Source organism: Heliangelus exortis, chromosome Z, assembly GCF_036169615.1.
Source record: "Heliangelus exortis chromosome Z, bHelExo1.hap1, whole genome shotgun sequence".
NCBI classification, from domain to species: Eukaryota; Metazoa; Chordata; class Aves; order Apodiformes; family Trochilidae; genus Heliangelus; species Heliangelus exortis.
This window is the reverse complement of record NC_092454.1, coordinates 51971941-51994595: the sequence shown is the minus strand read 5'-3', so window position 1 is coordinate 51994595 and position 22655 is coordinate 51971941. Positions and strand designations below refer to the sequence as shown.

Genomic DNA, 22655 nt, shown 5'->3' with positions numbered 1-22655 from the left:
GTGTCATGTTGGCCTGATTGTTTGCTGGTGTCCATCCTATACTGATATCGCTTAAAGTGCTGCACTCCTAGTTAAGTCAGACTGTGTTGGTTATTCTGTGGTTCAGAGTGTGGCTTGCATTCTTTCACAAATTTTTAATTCACTTCCCAGTAATTTTCATCTGATGGACCCGAGAGTTGTGAAGATTCATGTGGTCCATTTGTATTGTGAGACATTATTTGCATTAGTGAGACATCAATTCTGTGAAGCTGTTCATTCACTTCTGGTTGTTTCATCTCACAAATTTGTGACTAGAAGAACCATTAAAAAAATTCTGTAAGCTTAAGTCATCCTTGGTGAGTGCTTGTTTATGGTGGTCCCCTGTGAAAGTTTACTCTTTATTAAAAGCTTTGTTTGTGTCATTTTGAAATGCAGCTTTGCACTGTTCTATTTCCCCAGATGTTTCTGTATTAGGCTACTGCAGTGTTCATTTGACTAACCTTGGTTTCTCAACAGGACTGATGGTCGTCGCTGGTCTTTGGCTTCTCTTCCTTCCTCTGGTTATGGTACCAATACACCCAGCTCAACTGTTTCTGTAAGTATCCACTTTTCTGTGCTGATAGATTTCTATTACATGCTGCATCTCCTCAAACGTGACTTACTTCACTTAGTAGAAGGCAACGTAGGTTTTGTTAGACTTTGAAATAATATGGGATGTGAAACCATTTAAACAGAAGAAAACTTCAGGTAATATGTGCTTTGCTTAGATGTATTTTTTGACACTGAGTAGCATCTTACTGCTCTCTTTCTATCTGTGGGGAGATGGAGGGGAGACATACTGCCTTAGTAACAAGAGGGAGAAACTACTCTGACATGATTCATCACTGCTGTCTAAAGATGGGATGTATCACAAATTTTCCTTTATCTTTGGCAGTAGTAAGATGTTAACTTACGATGATAGGTTAAATATTTACCATTTTAGATGGCTAAAATTAGAAGAAGAATCCTTAGGGATACATAATAGCATAAATATATGTCTGATTTGTTAAATTTTTCCTGTTAAAGCAATCCTTTTGATATCATCTTGGATCAGCCCCCTCTTCCATACACGTACCATCTAACTTGTGATGTTCACCATGACAGTGCATGAGATTCTGCTTCAATAGTTGGGAACAAGGCAATGGGAGAAGTATGATTGTACTTTTGCACATTTTGCACACTGGTGAGGTAGTACTAGGCTGTGTTGCAACCTGGAATTAAGCTGTCCATTGTGATAGTCCCACCTGACAGACTGGGGAAACAGAGCTATGGAGAAAGCCTACTTTGGAAATTGCAAATAGTTGGCATTTTGACATTTACATTACATCTTCTGCAGTAAAGGACTTGGTCCCTGTAGATCCAGCTGTGAGTCTTCAGGAATTGTTGTGTATTTTTAACCTCATTTTTTATCTTCATGGTTGTATCATTAACAGAAGTTCTGTTTTATGAGTGAAACTTATTAATGGACACCAGAAAACTGATTAAGTTGTTTGGTTTGGTTCAGTTTCTTTGTTTGTTTGTTTCTTTTGCAATTTAGGTAAGCTTTCTTTTCCCCTGGGTGTTTTCTGTTTCTCTTGTGAAATAGTTGAATTCCACATCCTCTATACTGATGAAACATAACCATTTTAGGTCATGATGAGCTAAATGATGAGCTCTTACTTTATATGTGTCCACAAAGGTTTCTGGAAAGTCAAGTCAGTTCTTGCTGACTTGAAACTACGGTGAGGGATTTAATGTATCTTACAAACTGTCTCAGAAGCACTGATTTTTGACCTCTGCTTTCCTTCCTATGTAGATACTGCTTTTGCCTAGCAAATTGCTTGGGTTTATATTAATTACCTAAGCACTTTCCATTGTACATGTTTGTATACCTCTTGTACACTGGAACTAGATGAGATATGCTATACTCTTCACTTAAAATATATTGACATAAAGGAGGTTATGTCAGATAATAATTAATTGCCATAGCAACCCCATTGTTATTACAAAAAAACAAGCTTGTGCTAGGAAGGAAATGAAAAGCTGTGTCAAAAATATACCAAAACACAGTTTTAATTTTCAGTCCATACACATCTGCTTTTTCTTCAATATTTTCAGTTTTAAAATGACAGTTTATTTGTATACTTCTTTCCCAGTTAAGTTTACTAAGTACTGTACACATACTGGCATGTGGAGCAGTTTAAAATTTTTTATTTTTAATTTCTTATTAAAAAATAGTCATTTACAGACTTAGATATCTTCCATAATAGACTGTTGTTGATGCCTTGATGTTTTCTGACTAGACCACATCTTCTAAATTATTAATTAGGTGCCTTCCCTAATATTCAACAGTTTCTGACTTGTGAAAAGAAACCTGTTTTTCAAAAAGACAATTCAAATTTGGGTAAAGAAACCATCGGAGAATTCATGCCATAAATTTCCTATGTTTCAGGTTATGTTTTTTTTTCCCCCTAGGAATTCTCTTATGATAGTGACACCTGAAAAAGTACTGTTACAACCTCTAAATTTTCAATCTAACCACTGTTCCTTTACCTCTTAGTAGAGAGGCATTTCACCTCCTTTTACTCACTGGATGATGCACATTAATTAGAAAATATAAACTGGAAGTGTGCCCATCAAATTGCTTTAATGTACTTTCTCAGAATCTGGAACAGCTAGCACTGTGCAGCCTCTTCCCTCACATTCTTAGAAGTTCTGAGAAGCATTCAGAGACCACTTTATGCACTAAGTCTAGGTACAGAACGCTTCCTTTTTAGTGCTGGATGAGTAAGATTCACGTTAATCCAGAGATCCATCAACTGAAGATCAAAAACAGTTTTTACACATCACAGTGGAGCACAACTTTGATCTTGACAAGCAAATGAAAGTCAAAGCAGGGGCAGAAGAGTCTGTAGTAATCACAGTTATGCTCAGTTGAGTTAGCTTACCTTTTCTTGTTAGCCTGTTTTTTCATTTTTTAATACTGGAAGTGACAAGTTAATTGAATTTCAAATGTAATGGAAATGTATTTCAAATTTAAAATGTGAAGTACTTAGAAGTGGTGCAAGTACTGCATATACCAGTTTTCACGACAAAGTTGAAATTAAATTAAAATATCTCCTGCTAAGATTATTCAATTTGAAGGAAACTCTGGGTGTCTTGAGTTCTATAAAAGTTGGATCAGATCTTGCCAGTTACGAGATGTGATTGAGAGCAAGTCTATGAAACTTAAGTGAGAGCATACTCAGTTGTATATTTTTGCCAGTCAGTTATATTCTTGGAAGCTTATTTGGGTGGGGAACCAGGGTAAGAATACCAGAAAAGAGTCTTTGGGCTTACATTAGCTGTCACTGGCTGCAAATTTGTCTCTGTTTTTTTGAAGGACTGTTCGCGTTGCCTTGATGCACAGCGATTGTGCGTATGGAAAATACATTAAATCTTACATGATTTTTTTAAAGTAGCTATTCTAGAATGCAGGGAGAGATTTTTTTTTTTTAAAAGTTTTACTATGGGGACTTGGATTTGTACAGAGATCAGAATTCAGGCCACCGTGAAAACCACTCTGTGCCTTGTGATGGTTCTGATACAACTGAGAATTGTTAGTGAATTCCTGTTGGATCTAGACTCTGTGACACTTCAAGAAAAAGTGTTATAGAGGTTATTGTCCTTCTGATCTTCCCAGAATCCCCTGAAGCCAAGGAGATAGAGATCGATTTTATGGAAGAAATCCGTGAAGGGTGGTGTTGGCAAATTTCCCTGTGCTAGAGTATCTTTTATTTCATGGAACTTGCCTGTAGGAAAAATGCCATCTCAGGTTAACTGCAACTAGCTGCCTAAGTGTGAAGTAGCAAAGACGTATCTATGCTATGTTTTGAATTATGCATGGAAATGTGGTAAGGCTGAATTTCATAAATGAGATACTGTGACTAGGCAAGTCATAACTTACCATGTGAACTGTGGTAAATTCTTGGTGTGCGTGCTTCTTAGCCTGAAGCAAAGCAAGGTAATGCAGTCTCGCTAATCTTAACTTCTGTTGTGATGCAGCCTTCCCACATCTCCTGTACAAGGTAAACTTTCTCAGCAGTCAGCTTTCTCTTCCTTCTTGCTTTTAGAAGATGACTTAATGAGATCTAGTGTGATAAGTAGTAATTTCTTGAGTTCCTAGGAACTCAAGAATATATGCAGCCTTTACCACACAAATAAGTTAGAAGTCAGGTAGACTCTATAGTTTCTCTGCTTACCAGCTGGGATAGTACCTGAAGACTTTAGCAATGTAGGACAATGTGTGTATAGTACTAAAGTGTATTGATTTTGCTCACTTGGGATAATATAGCAAAGAAGCCCTTAGTGCGTTGGTGTCCATTAGAAGTGCAGTCACTCAAGGGCCTTGGTGCCCTTTATGAGAAGACAGATGAGAACAATAATATGCACATGAGTATTGACATATGGCATAGACTCACTTTTCCAACAAAGTCAGCTGGAAACAGAGGAACTCCAGAAAAGTACAGTATTTGGACTTCTCCTCTGCAGGTAAAACAAAGGGAATGTCTGCATGGCACCAAGCACCTTTGTGCAGTTGTACAGGATATTTGTGAACAAGCTATATTGGAAACTTGTTTTGGTACCAGAAGCTACAGTAGAGAATATTTCTGTCTACACCTCTCAGGCCAAATTAGCAGGGCTGGTTGTTAATGCATTGGACTATGTACATGTTATTTACAAGGTTATCAAATCCAGGCTCAGGGAAGCCTGAGTTCTACCTCCAAACATTTAGTGTGGCTCCAGTAGGTATCCACACTGCATAAGGCAGTAAAATGTGGCAATATGATCATCCACACCGCTTTATGTAGCGTGTCTTTGTACATGCAACTTCCAATTTGATTCCAGTCTGTATCTTCCAGTTTTATTCTAGGTAGATGTTGTGAGTGTAATTCCTTCCACTTTTGTCAGCCATAGACTCTACCTTGATAAATGTATTAAGTTCTTTCACTTGAATACACAGGATTTTAGAATAAGTTAGTGTGAATTTTATCAGCAAGAATTTAAGTTACATTTACTTATATTTTTTAAGCCTCAATAATGTCTTGCATATGTATAATAAAATTCCTTTGTTTTGTAGATTTACAATGTGTATTCTGGCAGTAAATTGTACTCCACAGTTATCGTATGTACATTGTCCTACTCAAATAATTAATTTTCAGCAGACCCCATTTTAGCTACTCTTACCTACTTGTGTGCGTTACTGACATTAGATGTCATCTTCACTTCAGAGGGAACCTGATGTTTTGAAATGCAATGTCTCTGTCTTCCGGGACTAAAATATAGTTATTCTCTTTATTTTCTTCTTTTAATTCATAGCCAGGCATGGGAAACAATGACAGTTTTTAAAAAATTAGATCACCTTATTAATGAGCCCTGAATTATGGTCTTGCAAATATGTTTTTCACTCTGATAGTTTTTTCACTCTCTTCTGCTCTTGTAGTCATCCTGTTCATCCCAAGAGAAGCTACACCAGTTACCATACCAGCCAACGCCTGATGAACTCCATTTTTTGTCTAAACATTTCTGTACCACCGAGAGCATTGCCAGTGATAACAGGTGCAGAACCACTGCAATGCGCCCTCGGTCCCGTAGTCTCAGGTGAGTTTGTGTGGAAATAGGGGCTAGAACTATATTTGCATCTTCTGGAGCATCATGGTTTTGCATATTAGAAGCATTCACCATTTCTTTAATTGCATATGTAATTATAATTATACATACAAAAACATATATATATATGTATATATATATAAAAAACATAAATATATATATATATATAACATAATATAAAAATAAAAGTATAATAAAAGAACCATGCATCTGAGTGAATTATGGGTACTTCCTAAAAATTCTTACTCCTGGTTTTGATCATGGCTCACTTTAGTGGCTAACATTGTCAACTTCTTCTTAATGAAGGCCACTAACCTCTATGAATTGTCTTGATTAGCTACTCAAACTGTCCTCAAGAGAGAGTCCTTATTTGCAAAACTAATTCAAAATGTATTTATATCCTAGGACTATCTGGAAAGAAACGGGATAAAGAACAAAGGGGTGGGTGGGTGGGCATGTACTCCTTTATTTCCTTCACCAAGGTAAACTTGAGTTTCTTGTTTCCCAAAGTCTGGGCCTCTTCATTTCGTTCTCAGTGGCCATTTGTGTAAGATGTTTTTATCCAAGGTGTATTTTAAGCAGTCGGAATAGCTTAGGCTTGGAAAATTGAGATGAATTAGTGGAAAAGTTTTCAAGAACTGGAAGGAACAAAAAGGAAGGACTACATTTCTAATTGTTATGTTGATCCTTTCAAAATTACAGTAGTTTCACAGGTATGCAGATCTTAAGGATTGAGGAATGTAGTGCAATATATTTTAGCTGTGGTTTTAAATTTTTTACTTAAAAATCTGTGTAGACTATTGTGAGAAATATAGTTGGTAACTACAGGAAACTGCATGATTACTACGAAAAAAATCCTGTTAATTAGAAAACTACAGATGAAAACTGTATTGTGTTTATTGCCTTATCTTTTTTCAATTTGTGTTCCATGTTTTACACCTAAAAAAATTAAAATCTTTCATTTGAGCTCAGAGAATGTGTACAAATGCCTCACAGCAAAAACAAGTGCCAAGTATTTTCAGAGGCGTATTATACTTCAGAAGTGCTGTGATGAAATTATGTACCTGCCCTGTCCTCAGTGGATTTGCTTATAGCTGTCCTTAACAGATTGTCAGTTAAAGGACCACCCATCATTGTGGTACTGTAAAACAAATTCTAGTCTTCCATTTTTAACTATTTAGAAAGCCAAGACCCAATTCTGCTCATGCGAGAAGCCACTATACTAAGATAAAGTCACTGCCAGATAATGACATTCCCCTTGTGGAGTCTCTTTCATACTCAGCATCTTTTGGATCAAGCTGAATGGGCCAGTGTCAGGAGAATCAGATGGAGATTTTTCTAAGGAATTGAAAGTGGCTAATGAAGGCTCATGATAGCTGCACAGTTTCGTAGGTTAGCCAAGGCCACAGATACCTTTTATGGATTTTTTCCTGCAAGGCTCATGCTTTTCTTACAGGCACAGTGACCCAAAATTGTTACGTATACTTGTACAGCATTATTTGTAGAAAGTTGCTGCCTTTAACTGCTGGTCAGATGGAAAATAGATTCTTTTGAGTATAATTTTTTGTTAGTATGGGGTTGTTTTTTTATTTTATTTTGTGTGTATTTTTTGTTTGTTTGCTGTTTTTTTATGTTCTACCTATTGTTAAAATAATTAAAAAAAAATAATAAAAAAGGAAAAAAAGGCATCCTTCTCAAATTTTTCACCTGCAGCTAACAGAATTCTTGGACTTCAATAGCAGGTTATGCTATTTTGATTGTAGGTAACCTTCAAAGGGGCAGTTATAGCCATAATTAACAGGTACATATATCTTTGTTGCCCTTCTAAGAAAAAGATGATGTTCACAAGTGTTGCAAAACTGATGGTGTCCTACAGTGTAGCTACAAACTAAGAATGTAACATAGTAGTTAAAAATCAAGCACATGAAATAGTCTTTAGAGTCAATCAGAAACAGCAGAAAGGAACAAAGTGTATCAGCTGGTTGGTGGATGTACCAAGGATGTACCTTGGTCAGATGTACATTTCCAGTGAAGCCTGTGTTGTCCTTTTGTTTAAAAGAAGCTGTACAAAAATCAATAATTTATCGCAGTTCATGCTTGGACACAATATAAAGGGATCATTTCCTTTGCTTGCAGCCCTGGACGTTCTCCTACCTGCTGTGACAATGAAATAATTATGATGAACCATGTCTACAAGGAAAGGTTCCCAAAGGTAATGAATTGTATTCAAGGTAACCAGTATCTAAATTGATAGGCTACATAGGTTTTAAGTAAGTGGTGTTTTTGTTATGGGAACTAATGATCAAAATGTAATGGCTTTCATAAAGCATCACCAAGCTCTTACAAAGATAAAATCACAAAAAAGAAAATCCCTCTTGAGAACTGGACATTCATGTGGCAAAGCTGCTGAACTGGTTTTGAAATGAATGATGCTGGTAATATATTCTGCTGATTGAAAACAGGCACTGCATCTGATTTCAATAGGTGCTGTGTACTTGGGCAAATGTATGCTGAATTAGTAAACCATAAATAGTTTCTCTTGCTAAGTTTTATTGAGAATCAGCTGATAAACCTGCACATTACTTCCTTTAGTAACATTTATTCCTTTTCCCAAACACTCATATATACTTACTTCAATTGTGAAGATCAGTAAACAGCTGTGGGGCTTTGACCATGAGATACCAAATGAGAATAAACTGTTGTCATGTCTAGAGGTCTGAGATACAAGTGAGTTCCTAGGTGCAGTTGTGTAGTGTAGAACACTGCACTCAGTTCCTAGGATTTTGATGACCCTGTGAAAAATAAAACAAGGTAAAACTGATGCTGTTCCAAAAAATGCCTTAAAAAAAAAAGAAAATTTTCTTCATAGAATTGTGTAAAGGAATTTGTCAGCATTTGTACCTCACTTGAGCAGCAACCTGAAAGTGTGGAATGACCTGCTCAGTTTGATGTTTGAGATATGAACTAGGTGTGGGATTACTTTCTAATAATCATAGACTAATAATGAAAATATCCTTAAGGATTTTTTAAGAATCTGCATTTTTTTGAGAACTGGGCAGTTGGTTGTCTAAAACACATCTACTAAAGTGAAGACCTACCTGACAAGACCTGTGAGACTGTGGTGCTTTTAATCAGTCAGTGTTCATTCAGATTTCCCAGCGAAGTATTTCATGGTGTACATGGTGTAGCCTGTATGAAAGGTGGAAAGGTATTTATTCTGGTCTGTAATATCTTCAGTATACTTCTACTTCAGTATCTTCAGTCTACTCTAACACAGTAGGCTTTTTTTTTTTTTTTTTTTTTCTTCAGTATTTTGACTTGGACTTAAAATTTTCGTCGTAAGTGTTGCTTTAGTTCTGTTTAGTGATCATCACAAGATTAGTGTACAGTTAATCACCAGTGGCAGACAAAAGGGAGGATCTGAATAGCAGCACAGTAAGGCTGTTGCTTTTCAGGACTGATAATGTGGTGATATGTCATCTGTTCATTTGCCTTTTTGTTTGATTGCTTTTTTCCTTCAGTCTTCTCACACATTCCAGATGGGTAACATCTTAGGTAGTACAAGAATGTCACAGAATCAGAAATAAGCTTTGAGGCAGCTAGTTTCATGTAAAGCTGATGTAATGCATTGTATGTCTGTCTAACTATAGGCTACAGCTCAGATGGAAGAGAAGCTGCGAGACATTATAACAAATCATTCTCCAGAGAACGTCCTTCCTCTGGCAGATGGAGTGCTCAGTTTTACCCACCATCAGATCACAGAACTGGCTCGAGATTGCTTGGATAAATCCCACCAGGGCCTCATCACATCACGATACTTCCTTGAATTACAGCAGAAATTAGACAAGTTGTTACAGGAGGTATGAGCCATGAGACTACTGCTATGTTTGCTTGAAAAAAAATTTAAATCTGTTCACCTAAGAATTGTTGTCTTGAAATAATCATGACTGCTCACTCAAATAATTGGCAAAGTGGTATTCATACCAGTTTTAGTTTACATGGTGACCACAACAAAGAGTATAAGGCATCCAAGTATACTAGTCTGGATAGACGACTTATAAAGATTTCAGAAACAGCAGTGTTTTGTCATGCAGTGTGAGTTATAAACAGCTTAAAGAAGTATGTGCATAAGCCTAAATGAGGAGGCATGCCAGTCTGTTTACTGTGTTCATAGTGGATAAATGAGGACACATATACACTTTCCACTTTATCAACCCTACTAATTGCTTGCTGAGAAAGCAAGCAGCCACCATTAGATTTCCATTAGTTACAGGTTATTTAATTACTTAAATATTTTAACTTTAATAACTGTTTATTAACAGAAATAATGTAATTTCTAAAAGTGTCAGATCTTCTATAGAATAATCACCTAGATGAATTAAGAAGAACTTGAAACCTGACAAAGTAAATGTGCTATGACATTGTCACTGCAGTCAATGAATGTATCATTTTAAAAACAGTGAGTGCAGCATGCAATGTACTTGGTTATTTGAGGGTTTTGCTAGCACATTATGAACCAAAGTTAATGTGATAGGTTAAGATACCATGCCTGTCTTCCTTTGTCTTCAGCTTTGTTTTGAACACAGTAGCACTTGTTAAAGGTTTTGCTGATATTTTTTTTCCCCTATGTTGCTTTTTTTTACAGCTTCTATTAATTAAAGATGTTTTCTAATGTATTTTGAAATTTTTTTCTTCATAAAGCAATGGAAAACTTAAGAACATCAAGTAATATATATATAGATTACTGAAACCATATTTTTAAACAGAAAAAATACATAGAGCATGCTTACTAGTCAAAAGGAAGTTCTTCTTTTAGTGTTCTTCTTGTGAAATACTTTTATTCTTATTATACCAAAGTTCAGGCAGATTTGGCCAGTTGGCTGGTGATACCTGACTAAGAATTATGTTAATGCTAGTGCTTATGTCAAAATTTAAGGAAACAGGTAGAAGCTAAGATTCATTAAATGACTGTTAATAATGACTCTGAACAATGTATCCCTTAAAATGGCTACAGAAGTTCAGAGTAACTTCCTCTCATTCAAATAAACCCCTTAAACCTCACTAAAAAACCCTGATTAGCAAATTACTGTTCAATCTGTATATGAAGCAATGCATTACTTAAAAAACCACAGAAACACTCATTTTGTCAAGGTCTCTGATGCTAATTCTTTATTATATAAAAAAGCCTTCATTTGAAAAGACCATAACATAAAATACTCATACTGAATGTTTGAGTCAACTGCATAGTACTTGGTAATAGCATGATGGGACAGTACGAAAACTTTCTCTGTGCACAGCTTGATTTTGAGCACTTAGTTCTGCCTTGGATTTGTGAGGTTCCTTTGTTGTTAATTCTCAGCTGTGATGTTCAGTAGAAAGCTGCATCTCATATGCTATTTGGTGTATTGCAATTACTTTGAAGGACCAGGGGAAGACTTCTGAAGTTTGAGAAGCTTGATTCAAGCAAGATTTTTATAAATCTAAGGTGAAAGTTAAGTGGACCTGAATACTTCCCTCTAGCACTGTCTTAAATGTAACATGTATTGGATCCTTTAATCACATACACACCTGAGTATTTACAAAACTGTACAAAGGTGTTTTAAATGTTGCTAGTGATTAAAACAGGCTCGTGTTTGGTTACAAAAGTGTTCTTTTTGGACCTGTTTGATAGTGTGCAGAACACAAATACTTGGGTCCAATTAAGGTTCTTCCAAAACTTGTTGCAGAGTGCTAGATGGTACTTGGGCCTCTTTCTTCTTCCTTCTTTAAGCTTCACAGATTAATTCTTCTCAAATATTTGGTGGTTTTTAACTTGTAATGCTCATAATAAGGTGAACGTGTAGTGTCATATTTTCATCATTTTTATCTTCAAGAATGGCAAGATACATATTTTTGAGAAGTACTTAATTTGTCCATATTAATAACTTTTAAAATGTTAGTTTTTTAGTTAGCTCTGTGATAATTTGAATAAGCAAGAGATGGTGAAAAACTTAGACTACTGTTGCTTTGATATTTGAGAGAGGACCTGTTAGTATATTTTAATCAGAAGGAGAATAGTATGGGTTCTTTGTATTCATTAGCATCCATATATATGTTCTTAGAGAGGAACATTTGAAATAAAGTTGAAATGCAATTCAGACCATTGTACAAATGTTACCAAAGCTTCTAGCAGGTTTTTTTTCTGTTTGTATTTCCATATAGCATTTCCCCCCCATTTCCCCCCAAAAAACACAATTTTGTTTTGTCTTATGTTTACCTTTATGAAACCTCTCTGCAAGTAGATTTTATAGATTTTTATATATATGTGTGTGTGTATATGTGTGTGATTTTCATTTTAATATAACATGTAACCAAAGGAAATCAGGATCAATGTGACGTGGATGTTTCCTATGTTTCTTAAGACTAGTTGGGTCAGGTTTTATTTAATTCTAAAATTACTAACAAATAGAGACACAAGTGCAAATGTAGAGGGATGTATGTTATATTGAAATGTAGTCTCTTTTGTGAAACTGGTAATAATACTGTATTTTTTTTTTCAAAGGTAGGTATTATGTCCCTTGTAGCCATTTTTATTTTGTTCTTACAGTATTAGCATTGTCCAGATTGGATTACTTGAATTTGAAATTACAGTGTTGCTTGAATCTTTATTATTTCTGCTACCATCATGAAACTGACATGCTCTTTGTGTTAAGTACATGCTTCAGGCCCTCAAAGGTGTTCCAAATACCGTATCTGCTTTCCTGAGTAGTGTATTGAACAAAATTTGGTTTATTACCACTTTTTTTTTCCTTTTTTTTTTTTTTTTTCTTTCTTAAATCTTTTAGGCTCAAGAGCGATCAGAGAGTAGAGAAATGGCATTTATTAAGCAATTTGTCCGAAAAATCCTGATAGTTATTGCTCGTCCTGCTCGTTTACTGGAATGCCTGGTATGGTCATGCTTACTATAATTAGGCTTTTCATTTGTTGATATATGAAGGTTTCTGGCTAAGTATTCATTACCCCTTTATAATTGTTTTTTGAAACATGTCAAATGTTGGGTGGGACTTCACTGTTGGTAGGATCATTTCTGCTTTTATTCAAGAACAGGGACTGGCAGGGACCTCCTGCAGTTGTTTGGTTCCCCCCAATTGCAAATACTAGGTTAAAGAATCCCTTTCAGCTACTAAGGAAGCTCCAGTCTGGAAATGGTTTGGTTTTTTTCTTACTTTGCTAACAAGACTTTGCTGCTCCTTGGGAATGTTCTGGAATCATAACTGCTTGGTGGCTTTCCCATTGTAGTTGTTTGTCATCTTTTTACAAGCTTCATAATTATGTGTCACTCAACAGCTGCCAGAGCTGTAAGCAACTTGCAAGCAGCTCTGCAGGACCTGGTCTGGGAGGAACAGCAGCAGAAAGATTAGGGAATCTGTATATACATACAAGTCAGACTTGTATTTGGGACCAGAAGAATGGTCCCATTACTTACACATGGATATAGCACTGATGTTACTAGGCTGGGCTGGCTTGTGTGAGGCCACCCAGGTATGTTTCTGATTTTTCTGCCCATGCTGTAGGTGCTGGGGTGGCTCAGGTGCAGGAAGCTGCTCCTTTTCACAGAGCCACTGTGATTCAGTTGTTCAGTGCAACTGATAGGCTCCCTCAGGAGGACAGCGTAGAGATACAGATACCATGTAAGAGCCATCCTGAGTCCAACAGGCCTGGCAGGCAGCCTAAGCCTGAGCTTTGACTTTTGAGCCACTCTGCTTGGCAATACCAGGATCAGTGTTGCTGCTGGTATAGCTATTTGAGGCTGGCAAGTGGAAGCCACTTAGCTTCTGCTAGACTGAAGTTATGCCTGGAAGTGTCATAACAGCATTTCCATGGTACTAAATATGAAGTAGTAAGTCTTTCCAACCTGATTTTGGCTGTGCTGTCTCTTCATCTGTGGCACAGTTAATCTGCAACCTGGCTCACTCGGCTGTGTGCATTTTGAGACCTGCCTCTATTTTGTTGTGAAAACACCATGTCTGAATGTTCCCAGTTGCAGTTCATGATTTGCAGTTCAGAAGGAACCTTAAGAAAAGGTATCTGCTCTGAATCAGAATGAAAGAGATGTTGAAAAACACAAAGGCAGGCTTTAGAGGAGAGTACACACCATTTCTTATATGATATCTTGTTTTGTCTTCCCTCTGTTCTGCGTCACTCTCAGTCATCAAATGTCCAAAAATACCCTTAAAGACATCCTATGGGTTGGCAGACTGAGGCTTCTTTATGATGCTTTGTCCTTCTCTTCCATGCCTGCTGGTTGTCTTGTCTTCTACCTTTTCAGTTCAGGTTCCCTCCCAGTGACCTATTTGCCTCGTTAGTACATTCCCACTAAACGCTAAGGTTTTTGAGCTATCTAGTCCAAATCTCTGTTCACTTAATTCCCTGTTTCTGCCCTGGGAATTTATCTTGCTCTGCCTTACCACTCTTCAAGCAAAGCTGTTGTGCACCCTAAATCCCTCCTTCTACTGGGCCTGCTGATGCAAGTGGAAGGACAGCATTGCAAGGCCAGGGGTTGCTTATTACTTTTTGAGTAATATTGGCTGATATTTAGAATATCTGTCTGAAGTAGTTACTAGATATGGAAACCTTCAGCCTCTGTCAGGGAGCTCATGGCATTGTAGGAAATAAATCAGTCACTTTTGTTGTGAGAAGTTTCAGATCCCATGTACTAATGTTGTTTTCTGATGGTGGTCTTGACCCACGTGTTCATGGTGTGTATTTTTTCCTGGTTTTCTTCATGTGAATTAAATAAATCTTTTGCAGTTTCATACGTGCCAAGAGCTACTGCCAGATACTGACTTTTTTTTTTTCTCAATTGTACATGGAAAATGAAATGCAGAACTACAAGTAGAAGTCAGAAGATTTGTTGCTTCTGATTATTGATGTGTATGTGCACGCGTGTGTGTATATATTTAGATATATATATATACAAAAGTTCACATTCATATGATTAAGAATCATAAGGATTATGGTAAATCCTTGGGAGTAGGCTGGAGATGATAAAAATTGCTTCATGATGAATGAAGAGTGTTGCCACAATAGTTCTTTTCGAATGCACTGCTACCTCTCCTGGTAGCCACAACAGTTTGGATGTTTCCAGAATGAAACATGATTTCTGATTTCTCGAGCTATCTTCCAGGTTGGGACATCGAGTTCCCAAGTCCTGGGTAGCTTGAGTAGCTAGGACAGGAGCCTTGTGACCCAGAAGGCAAACTTGAAGCCCTAGCTGAAGGGCTTCAGTAGAAGCCTAGTGAATTACAAAAGGACTGGAAGGTGCGCAAGTGATCTCCTTGGCTTTCGTGGGTATTTTAAACAGAATTAATTGGTCCAGCAGAAAGTCTGTTTTGTTAATTTTGTGTTTCATGACTCTCTGACTGGCTCTCATTCTGTTAAGCATTGTATCTGTTCTGATCTTGATTGTCACAAACATCTTGAAGAATGTAATGGCTTGTCAGAGATGTTCTGATATGAATTCATACTAGTAGATAGGGGAAGTCTAAAAAAACCCAGAAAAATTAATTCTTAAAAACAAACAAAAAAACAAAAAAACCCACCCCCCCAAAAACCAAACAAACTCACAAACATTTTATTAAGCAGCCTTCCTTTCAATACTTTCTTAATTTTAGCATCTATCAAGGCAGTTAAGTAAACATATTTCCTGGGACTTGGAGGACAGTGCAGATTTTGAGTTTGCTTTTTTTCTTCCTCTTTGAGTCTTGCTGCTTAGACCTGGTCTAAATAATAGCTATAATGTGGTTGGTTTACAAAAGAAGGATGTTTCATTTCTAGATTTGGAACAATTAGATATTCAAATGTTGTTTTCAGCACTTCATGATTTTGGATTAATTCTAAGGTTAGTGATTTTTTTAAATTTTATTTTCCTCAAGGCATATACATACACATTGATTAAAAATACATCAAAATTTCATGTAGAAGTAAAAACAGACAGCAATATACTTCAGGTTTTTTATTACAGTAGTAGATTTTTGTATTCAAGTGGCTGCAGTCAAAGGAGGTCTTCTATTTGAAATCTTATGACTGCTGAACGTAGGTCATTTAACATCTAGTATTATGGGAACTTCTGCAAGCAAAGAACTTATCATTCTTAAAGTGGTGCTCAGAAATAATGGTAAGACATTTCATTGCTTACAGCATGCTACATTGTATAGATGTAATAAAAAGACTATGAGTAATAGAATAAAAAGGTACTGAGTTTAATAGGGGAAATGTCAAATCTTTGCAGCAGAAAAAGCAAAGAAAGTTTTTATGTTGTATTTTAAGACTTTTGTTTCTCGAGAGAGAATAATGATTATTTCTCTTCTAGGAGTTTGATCCAGAAGAGTTCTATTATCTTTTGGAAGCAGCTGAAGGCCATGCTAAAGAGGGGCAAGGCATTAAAACAGATATTCCTCGCTATATTATTAGCCAGCTGGGCTTAAATAAAGATCCTCTGGAAGGTAAGTGCAGCTCCTGGACCAGCTGTAGGCTTCCAAATTCTTCCTTCTCAATGTATTTAATAATTCTCATAATCTGTTTGTGCTGATAGAGGGTCAGAGTAAAGATGATAGCAGAATAAGCATTCACTAATCCTCACTGTTCTCTCAGAAGCTCAAGGGTATTAAAAAGGCTGAGATATTCTGTTGTGACTCGTGTTCACAAATACTCTGTGTCAATAGTACTTTGACTCATCTTTCAGCCTGGCACTGCCAGTTCCTTATTTCAGCTCTAGCTGAAATTTACTGGTATAATTTAATGGTGACTCTTACCTAACCATACATATAAATTAAATTGGGCTGAGCTGTTATTTACCCTTCAGTGCTCCCAGACTCTTGCATTACAGAGTCCCTCAGAGGACTACCTCCTGCTCCTATTAAAATTGCAGGAAATTATTTTCCTGACTAGTGCTTGTGTCCATGTTGAGGACTTGTGTTTTAGGAGAACTTGGTTTCTCTTGGAGGTATTGTGATTGCAGAATTTTTGTTTGCCTGATTGTTGTTTTTAAAATAGGATTGGGAAAACTAAAATAACATATTCTAATCAGACCATTTTCTTTTCCAATTTGAGACCAGGTTTTACCACTGGTGACAAATGAAAATTGGTTCATTGTGTTCAGTGCTCATTCTGCAATTTGGAAGAAATTGGCAGAATTACTATAATGAAAAATGAATCTATGTAGTGTCTAGCTAATGAAAAATGAGTCTAGCCAGGCTCAAAGTAGTTCAGATTGGAAAGGGCTTTTAAAGGTCATCTAGTCCAAAACCCCTGCAAGGAGCGGAGACAGCTAGACCAGGTTGCTCAGAGCCCCATCCAACCTCACCTTGAATGTTTTCAGGGATGGGGCTTCTATCACCTTACTGGGAAACCTGTTTCATGACCCTCATTGTAAAAAAAAATTTAATACCAAATCTAAATCTGCCTTCTTTAAGTTAAAAACCATTATTCCTTATCCTATGACTACAGGTGCTGCTAAAAAAACCTGTCCCCATCTTTCTTATGGTCTCATTTAAGTTTTTCCTCTGTGTTATGACTCAGCACAAGGAGGATATCTAGGTGAGAACTTGGCAGGAAAAAAAAATAGTAAAAACCTATGATAAACTTTTTCTTATTGGTTCTTATTGGTGCAGGTTCACATTTCCTTCAATTGCAGGAAAGCTAGTAGGTTTTAAGTACAGTAAAAGAAATACAGATTTTGCTTAACTTCAGCAGCTTGTGAAATAAAGCACTGCCAGATGTCAGGAATTTGGTTAGATCTAATTCAGTTACAATGGATATTGTCACATTGTTAATTATATTCAGATTATGTTTGTCTTATGTTAACAAATGCAAAAGAAGCCAAGCCTACTAATTGTCTACTTCCTATCTTCCCTCATCCAAGTTCTCTCATCAAAATTTAGTGTTTTATCAGAGAAAGAAATAAAAGCAGCTTTGCTTTTTACTTGGATTTGGACTACAGAAAGGATTTAGATAAATTAAGGAAATACATAAGTATTGTTTTCCCTGTGGTACCCAAAAAGATCCAGAAACAGCATAATTATCTGCAAGATAAAGCGGTGTCTGCTGGGTTTGGAGAGCTGTTGGTCTGGACAATTCATAAATTCTTCACTGATAATTATCCAAGATTTAATTTGGAGTGTGGTTTGAGGGTTTAATAATATTGACCCTTGTTCTGCCACTTGAGCCTTACCTTATTCATTGACTCTTTCTGGCCACTTGGATAAGTGTTCCTCAGCATGAGCCAAGAATCTGACACTAACTCAATTTAATAATATCTTTGCATTTTTTTTTAAAGTTTATTGTGACAGAGTTTTGCTGTACGCAAATAGGGATACTATTTTCTCAGACTAAATCTACAATGCCTCTTATGTTTCATGAATTAAATATTAACAAATAAAAATGTTGATGAATGCTAAAGCATACTAGGATAACTGACATGTTACTTTCTGAAGGAAAAATGGGCTGTTTGTCAGTAAATACTGAGGGAGGTATGATATGTGGACTGTTGACCTTTGATTCAGCTAGAATTTTGGATGACTGAATTATTTTGTGTATCATTTTAGAGGTCAATGTGTATGTAGATTTTCAAGTAACTCAGACCACCTGATCTGTATTAGTACTTTTTTGCCTCTCTGCAAAAAGTGATGCTTATAAGTGGTATAAATCACTGTGCAATGAATTAATAAATTATCAGGATTGGCTTTTAAATCGGTGTCTCTATATACAATGACAATTCCTAAGCAAAAATAAAAGAATAACACAATAGGCTTATGCCCTGGAATTAATATTTTACAAAGGTAATTAAAAAAAATTACATCATCATCTGAGAGAGCTTTAAATTCCTTGTATGCAAAACCAGAAAAAATTATCAATATTTAAAGGGTAGAAGAATCAAATCCTTTAAAATAAACAAAAAAACCCACCTCGGTAACAGCACTAATCCTGAAACACGGAATTGTATTTCCAACTAAACTGTTCAATTATGTCTGCAGTGCTTATAAATGTTCATGCAAGGGATTTTACTTTCTCTGCAGAGAAAAGCACCCTGCTTTGTTTAGACCCTTCTCTACTTCTCCTTTGTTTGCTGCCATAGCTGTAGCGTCCTTTCTTTGGGTGAAATGATGCATGCATTACTTGGAGATAACACCAGATAAATTTATACTCTACTGAAAGCAATACCACAACAGATTCATCACTTTTCTGAGACTGGTGGCTGCATTTCAGAAGAGTTCCCCAGGGAGAATTTTTTCCCCATGGTTTTAAAATTGCCATCTTTACCTTTTTGAATCATGAGTCTTCAGAAATGGTTTAAATCATTGAAAGAAAGAGGGCAGATGTTTAATGGTATTTAGATGAGTTTTAAAAATCTCTTCAGGCATTGCAAAATGGTTTCATAGCTCCCTGTTTTGAAAACTGACTTTTGGTTCCATTCCGTTACTACCTACTGCTTGGAAATAATATGTATTTCTCAGATAGAGGCTATTGTTCTGAAGTTCTGTTTAAAAATGGCTCTTTTTAATTTGAGGTATGAGCAGGTTGTCACAGTGTATTTATTCTACCTTGCTTTGTTCCGACCTGTACAATAAAGGTTTAATCAATGGTTCTATTATGAAAAAACCTAGGTTCACCAAGCTAGGAAAATCCACTCCCATTTTAAGTTTGGCCTATATCATTTTAGTCTTGGCTCTTCCAGGTTTTTTTAGGATGTGTTTGTTCTTATCAGAGATATTTTTTACTGTTTATTATCTTAAGATTTAGAATTTTTGGAATGTTTCTAGCTTCTCTAGCACTTTAAAGATTTGTTTAGTTTTTGAAATGACACTTTCATTACTTTTGATTCTTACACTTAATGTTGTGTTTTGGATGGTGATTACAAATGAGAGTTACTTCTTAAATCTATAGCTTCTTCTTACAGATAAATGACAAATTATCTCTATGATTAATTTGTTTTTAATGATTACAGTAAATGTTGTGCAGAATTTCACATTTAATGGTGAAAAATCCAGTTATATATTCTATGTGAATACTCCTTTTTTTCTTTTCATAAACTTAGTGAGCAGTGCTGAGACAAAAATACACCTCAAAAATTTAGGGTGGTCTTACATCTGATTCCCGTAAGATAGTTGTGATAAAATACTTATCTTTGACTATGTGGAGTATATAATTACCTGTGTTTATGATTAAAGTAATATCTAAGCTTCCCAGAGCCTTTTCAGTGGTCCTGTTTAGCTTTTATTACCAGGTGAATTTTTCATTTCTAGGCCCCATAAAGAACAGGATAGGCTTAAACCTTTGCAGCATAGCTTGACCCTGGCAGAGACAAGCAGGTCAAGTTGCAGGCTCTTGGAATCTTTGTTTCCCAGAGAGGTTGTCTGTAGTAGTGACTACATAAGTGGTAAGCCTCTAGGAAGAAAATGGTTTTTATTCTGTTAGGCATACCAGCATTTCTGTGTAGAGTACACACACTGTTTGGAGTCTACCTCTGTCTGAACTAGAAGCTTTTTACTCTTATCTGTGAAGGCATCCAGCAAGAATGAGGATCCCTCAGTGGCTGAGATCCTCGGGGATTTTAGCATCTAAGTGCTGTCTTTCCCTCAGTGCTCACATCACACATGGATCTCAGAATTCCTGTGTCTCAGCAGCGGGTACAGTGTCACTCTTCATTGCTTCATATCTGTTTGAATTCATCGATGGAAGATTGCAAATGTATTGAATAGCCAGTTTTCACTCTCTGGGTGGGATTTCTTTTTAATGTAAGCTCAGAAGTGCATTAGAGGTTATTTAGCAAGTACTACAGTAGGGCAGCATGTTTATTAAGTATTCTAGAAAAGTGTCACTTCTCAGGTTTTGTGCATATCATTTAGTTTTGTATTTTGTATAGTTTAAAATGAAGTTTCTAACCTTTCTAACCTTTGCTTCCAGAAATAGCTCAGCTAGTTAACTGTGATAGTGGGACAACAGAAAGTCTGGAAGTGGATGAATCAATAAATGTAAGTTTTCCTGTTAAGTTGCTGCTGAATCTGAGCAAGGAAAAATAAATGTGTAGAGTTCCCCACCCTCCCACACCCTTCCTCATTGTATTTTCTCTTTATATGTGTAAATTGCCATCTCTAAAGGATTGGAGGGTTCTGGCATGAAGGGAGTTTCTTACTCTGCTGCTTTTGTTCATCAGCATTTGAAATACTCTTATTAGATTTGAACACTATGTAGTGGAAAGAGGGTAAAGGAAGTACTGAGGAGAGTCTAAGGTGCGAACTGGTGTAGCAGTAGCTAAGAAATTTCGATTGTAAAGTTATTTGTGTTATGCAAATGTTGAAGAAATAAGTGAAGAATAATACAGTGTAATAGAAGAACATGGAATAGAATCAGTATAGAAAAATCTAGGATAAATATTTGGAAACATTTTCTCAAAGTGCAGCTGTGGTATGAACACACATAGAAAGTGACAGGGAAGCATTACTTAAAAGTAAATACAAGACCATTCAAAATTGCCATAAATACGCAATTAGGAAGAGTTGTACACTGGGAAGCACGTGAGCTAAACTACTTAATAAATCATCTCCCTCTGCTCCTGTCTATTATATTAATGAGCCTTCTTATACTTAGGAGTCTTCTTACACTGAATTGTCTTTGGCAATCATTTAATTGAAAATGTTCCAGCCTGGTCTGTGTTCAGCCTTAACTATTGCTACACTGCTTGGGTTGGGATCATAGAACTTCTTGTACATTTGGAAAACATCTTGAAAAGATTCATGTTGGTTTGGAATAGTGAATCTGGAAGTCTCATGCCGTCATCACAACCACTACACCCTTTCCCTTGCACCCTGGTTCTAATTCACACTTACATCTTCAAGATTGATTAAAAATTAGAGATAGGAAAAAAGGTTATGCAGTACTTGGCACAACTGCATTTTGGAAGTGTTCTGAAATACAAGCAGGTGAAAGTGACCTCTGTAGTGATAGAATTGTTGCAGTTTTACTTTCAGATTTTTCTTCCATTTTCTGTCTTTTCAGTCTATCGTAAATTATATCATGATGTATTCTAACATTAGAAATGTCCAAAATTTTCTAATAATTGTGAGCTAGTCTGCATTCTGTTGCTACCAGGCTGTACTATGAGAGTTGGACTTACAAAGATAGGAAGACAGTGGCCAGTGAGTGCCTTCTGGGATGCAGAGAAATCTGTAACTCTGGATAGAAATTGCCAGGAATGGAGAAGGTGCTTTGCCAGAGGTCGTCTTGTCTGTCTGATTTAACCTGTGCATGTACATAAATGGATGGGTATCTGCAGTGTAACAGATACCTTTCTGATTAAAAAGAGTTTTGCATCAAGTAGGCCTGTTGGTCCCTTTCTATTCTAACTGGGCAGACTATTAAGCTGCTTCATCAGAGTGTGACTGCCTGCTGTTGATAGTTGGTTGGTTTTTTTTTTTTGTTTTTCCCTAATTTTGAAAAAGAAGTACTGTACTAACTTTTTTCTTTTCCCTTTTTTATTTTGAAGAGCCCTAATACTTCACTGAAGCTGCGGAGAAAACCTCGGGAAAGTGATTTTGAAACAATTAAACTGATTAGTAATGGAGCCTACGGGTGAGTAATCCATGAGTGCAACAGCTCTTTTGCATTTATTTTCATATAACTGCCCATTACTTTGTATTGCAGTGGTGTTTGTGTGAGGGAGTTTGTTTGCACTGCTGTTTTTTTCATTCTCCTTTCCTGTTTGTTAATATTTGAAGTTCAGAAGAAAAACTTAATGGAAAACTTGCTAGGCAATAATGAATTACTGTGTGCTGCAGTGAATTAAAATAATGAATATTACATCACAAAGATTTTGAGAAGTAAGTATTGTGCAGTGCCAAAGATGAAATCTGAATTAATCAAAGGGCAGATTTAAAACCATTTTTATAGTACCAGAAGCAGCTGTGTTTATGCAATTGTGATACTGTACAAAACTGTGTCTGTGTGGAGACAAGATTGTTAAAAATGAATGC

The 22655-nt window shown here is 36.3% G+C and overlaps 1 protein-coding gene across 15 annotated transcripts in view; it reads left to right on the top strand.

Annotated features, from left to right (window-relative positions):
* Positions 1-22655, top strand: part of MAST4 (microtubule associated serine/threonine kinase family member 4) — a 275542-nt gene that overhangs the window by 216645 nt on the left and 36242 nt on the right. For all 15 annotated transcript variants that reach the window (XM_071730329.1, XM_071730328.1, XM_071730326.1 and 12 more), the window contains 8 exons: positions 496-574; positions 5480-5637; positions 7783-7858; positions 9297-9506; positions 12471-12572; positions 15998-16130; positions 20590-20657; positions 22169-22254. In XM_071730329.1, coding sequence (XP_071586430.1) covers positions 496-574; positions 5480-5637; positions 7783-7858; positions 9297-9506; positions 12471-12572; positions 15998-16130; positions 20590-20657; positions 22169-22254 — 912 coding nt within the window. The remainder of the gene's footprint in view (positions 1-495; positions 575-5479; positions 5638-7782; positions 7859-9296; positions 9507-12470; positions 12573-15997; positions 16131-20589; positions 20658-22168; positions 22255-22655) is intronic.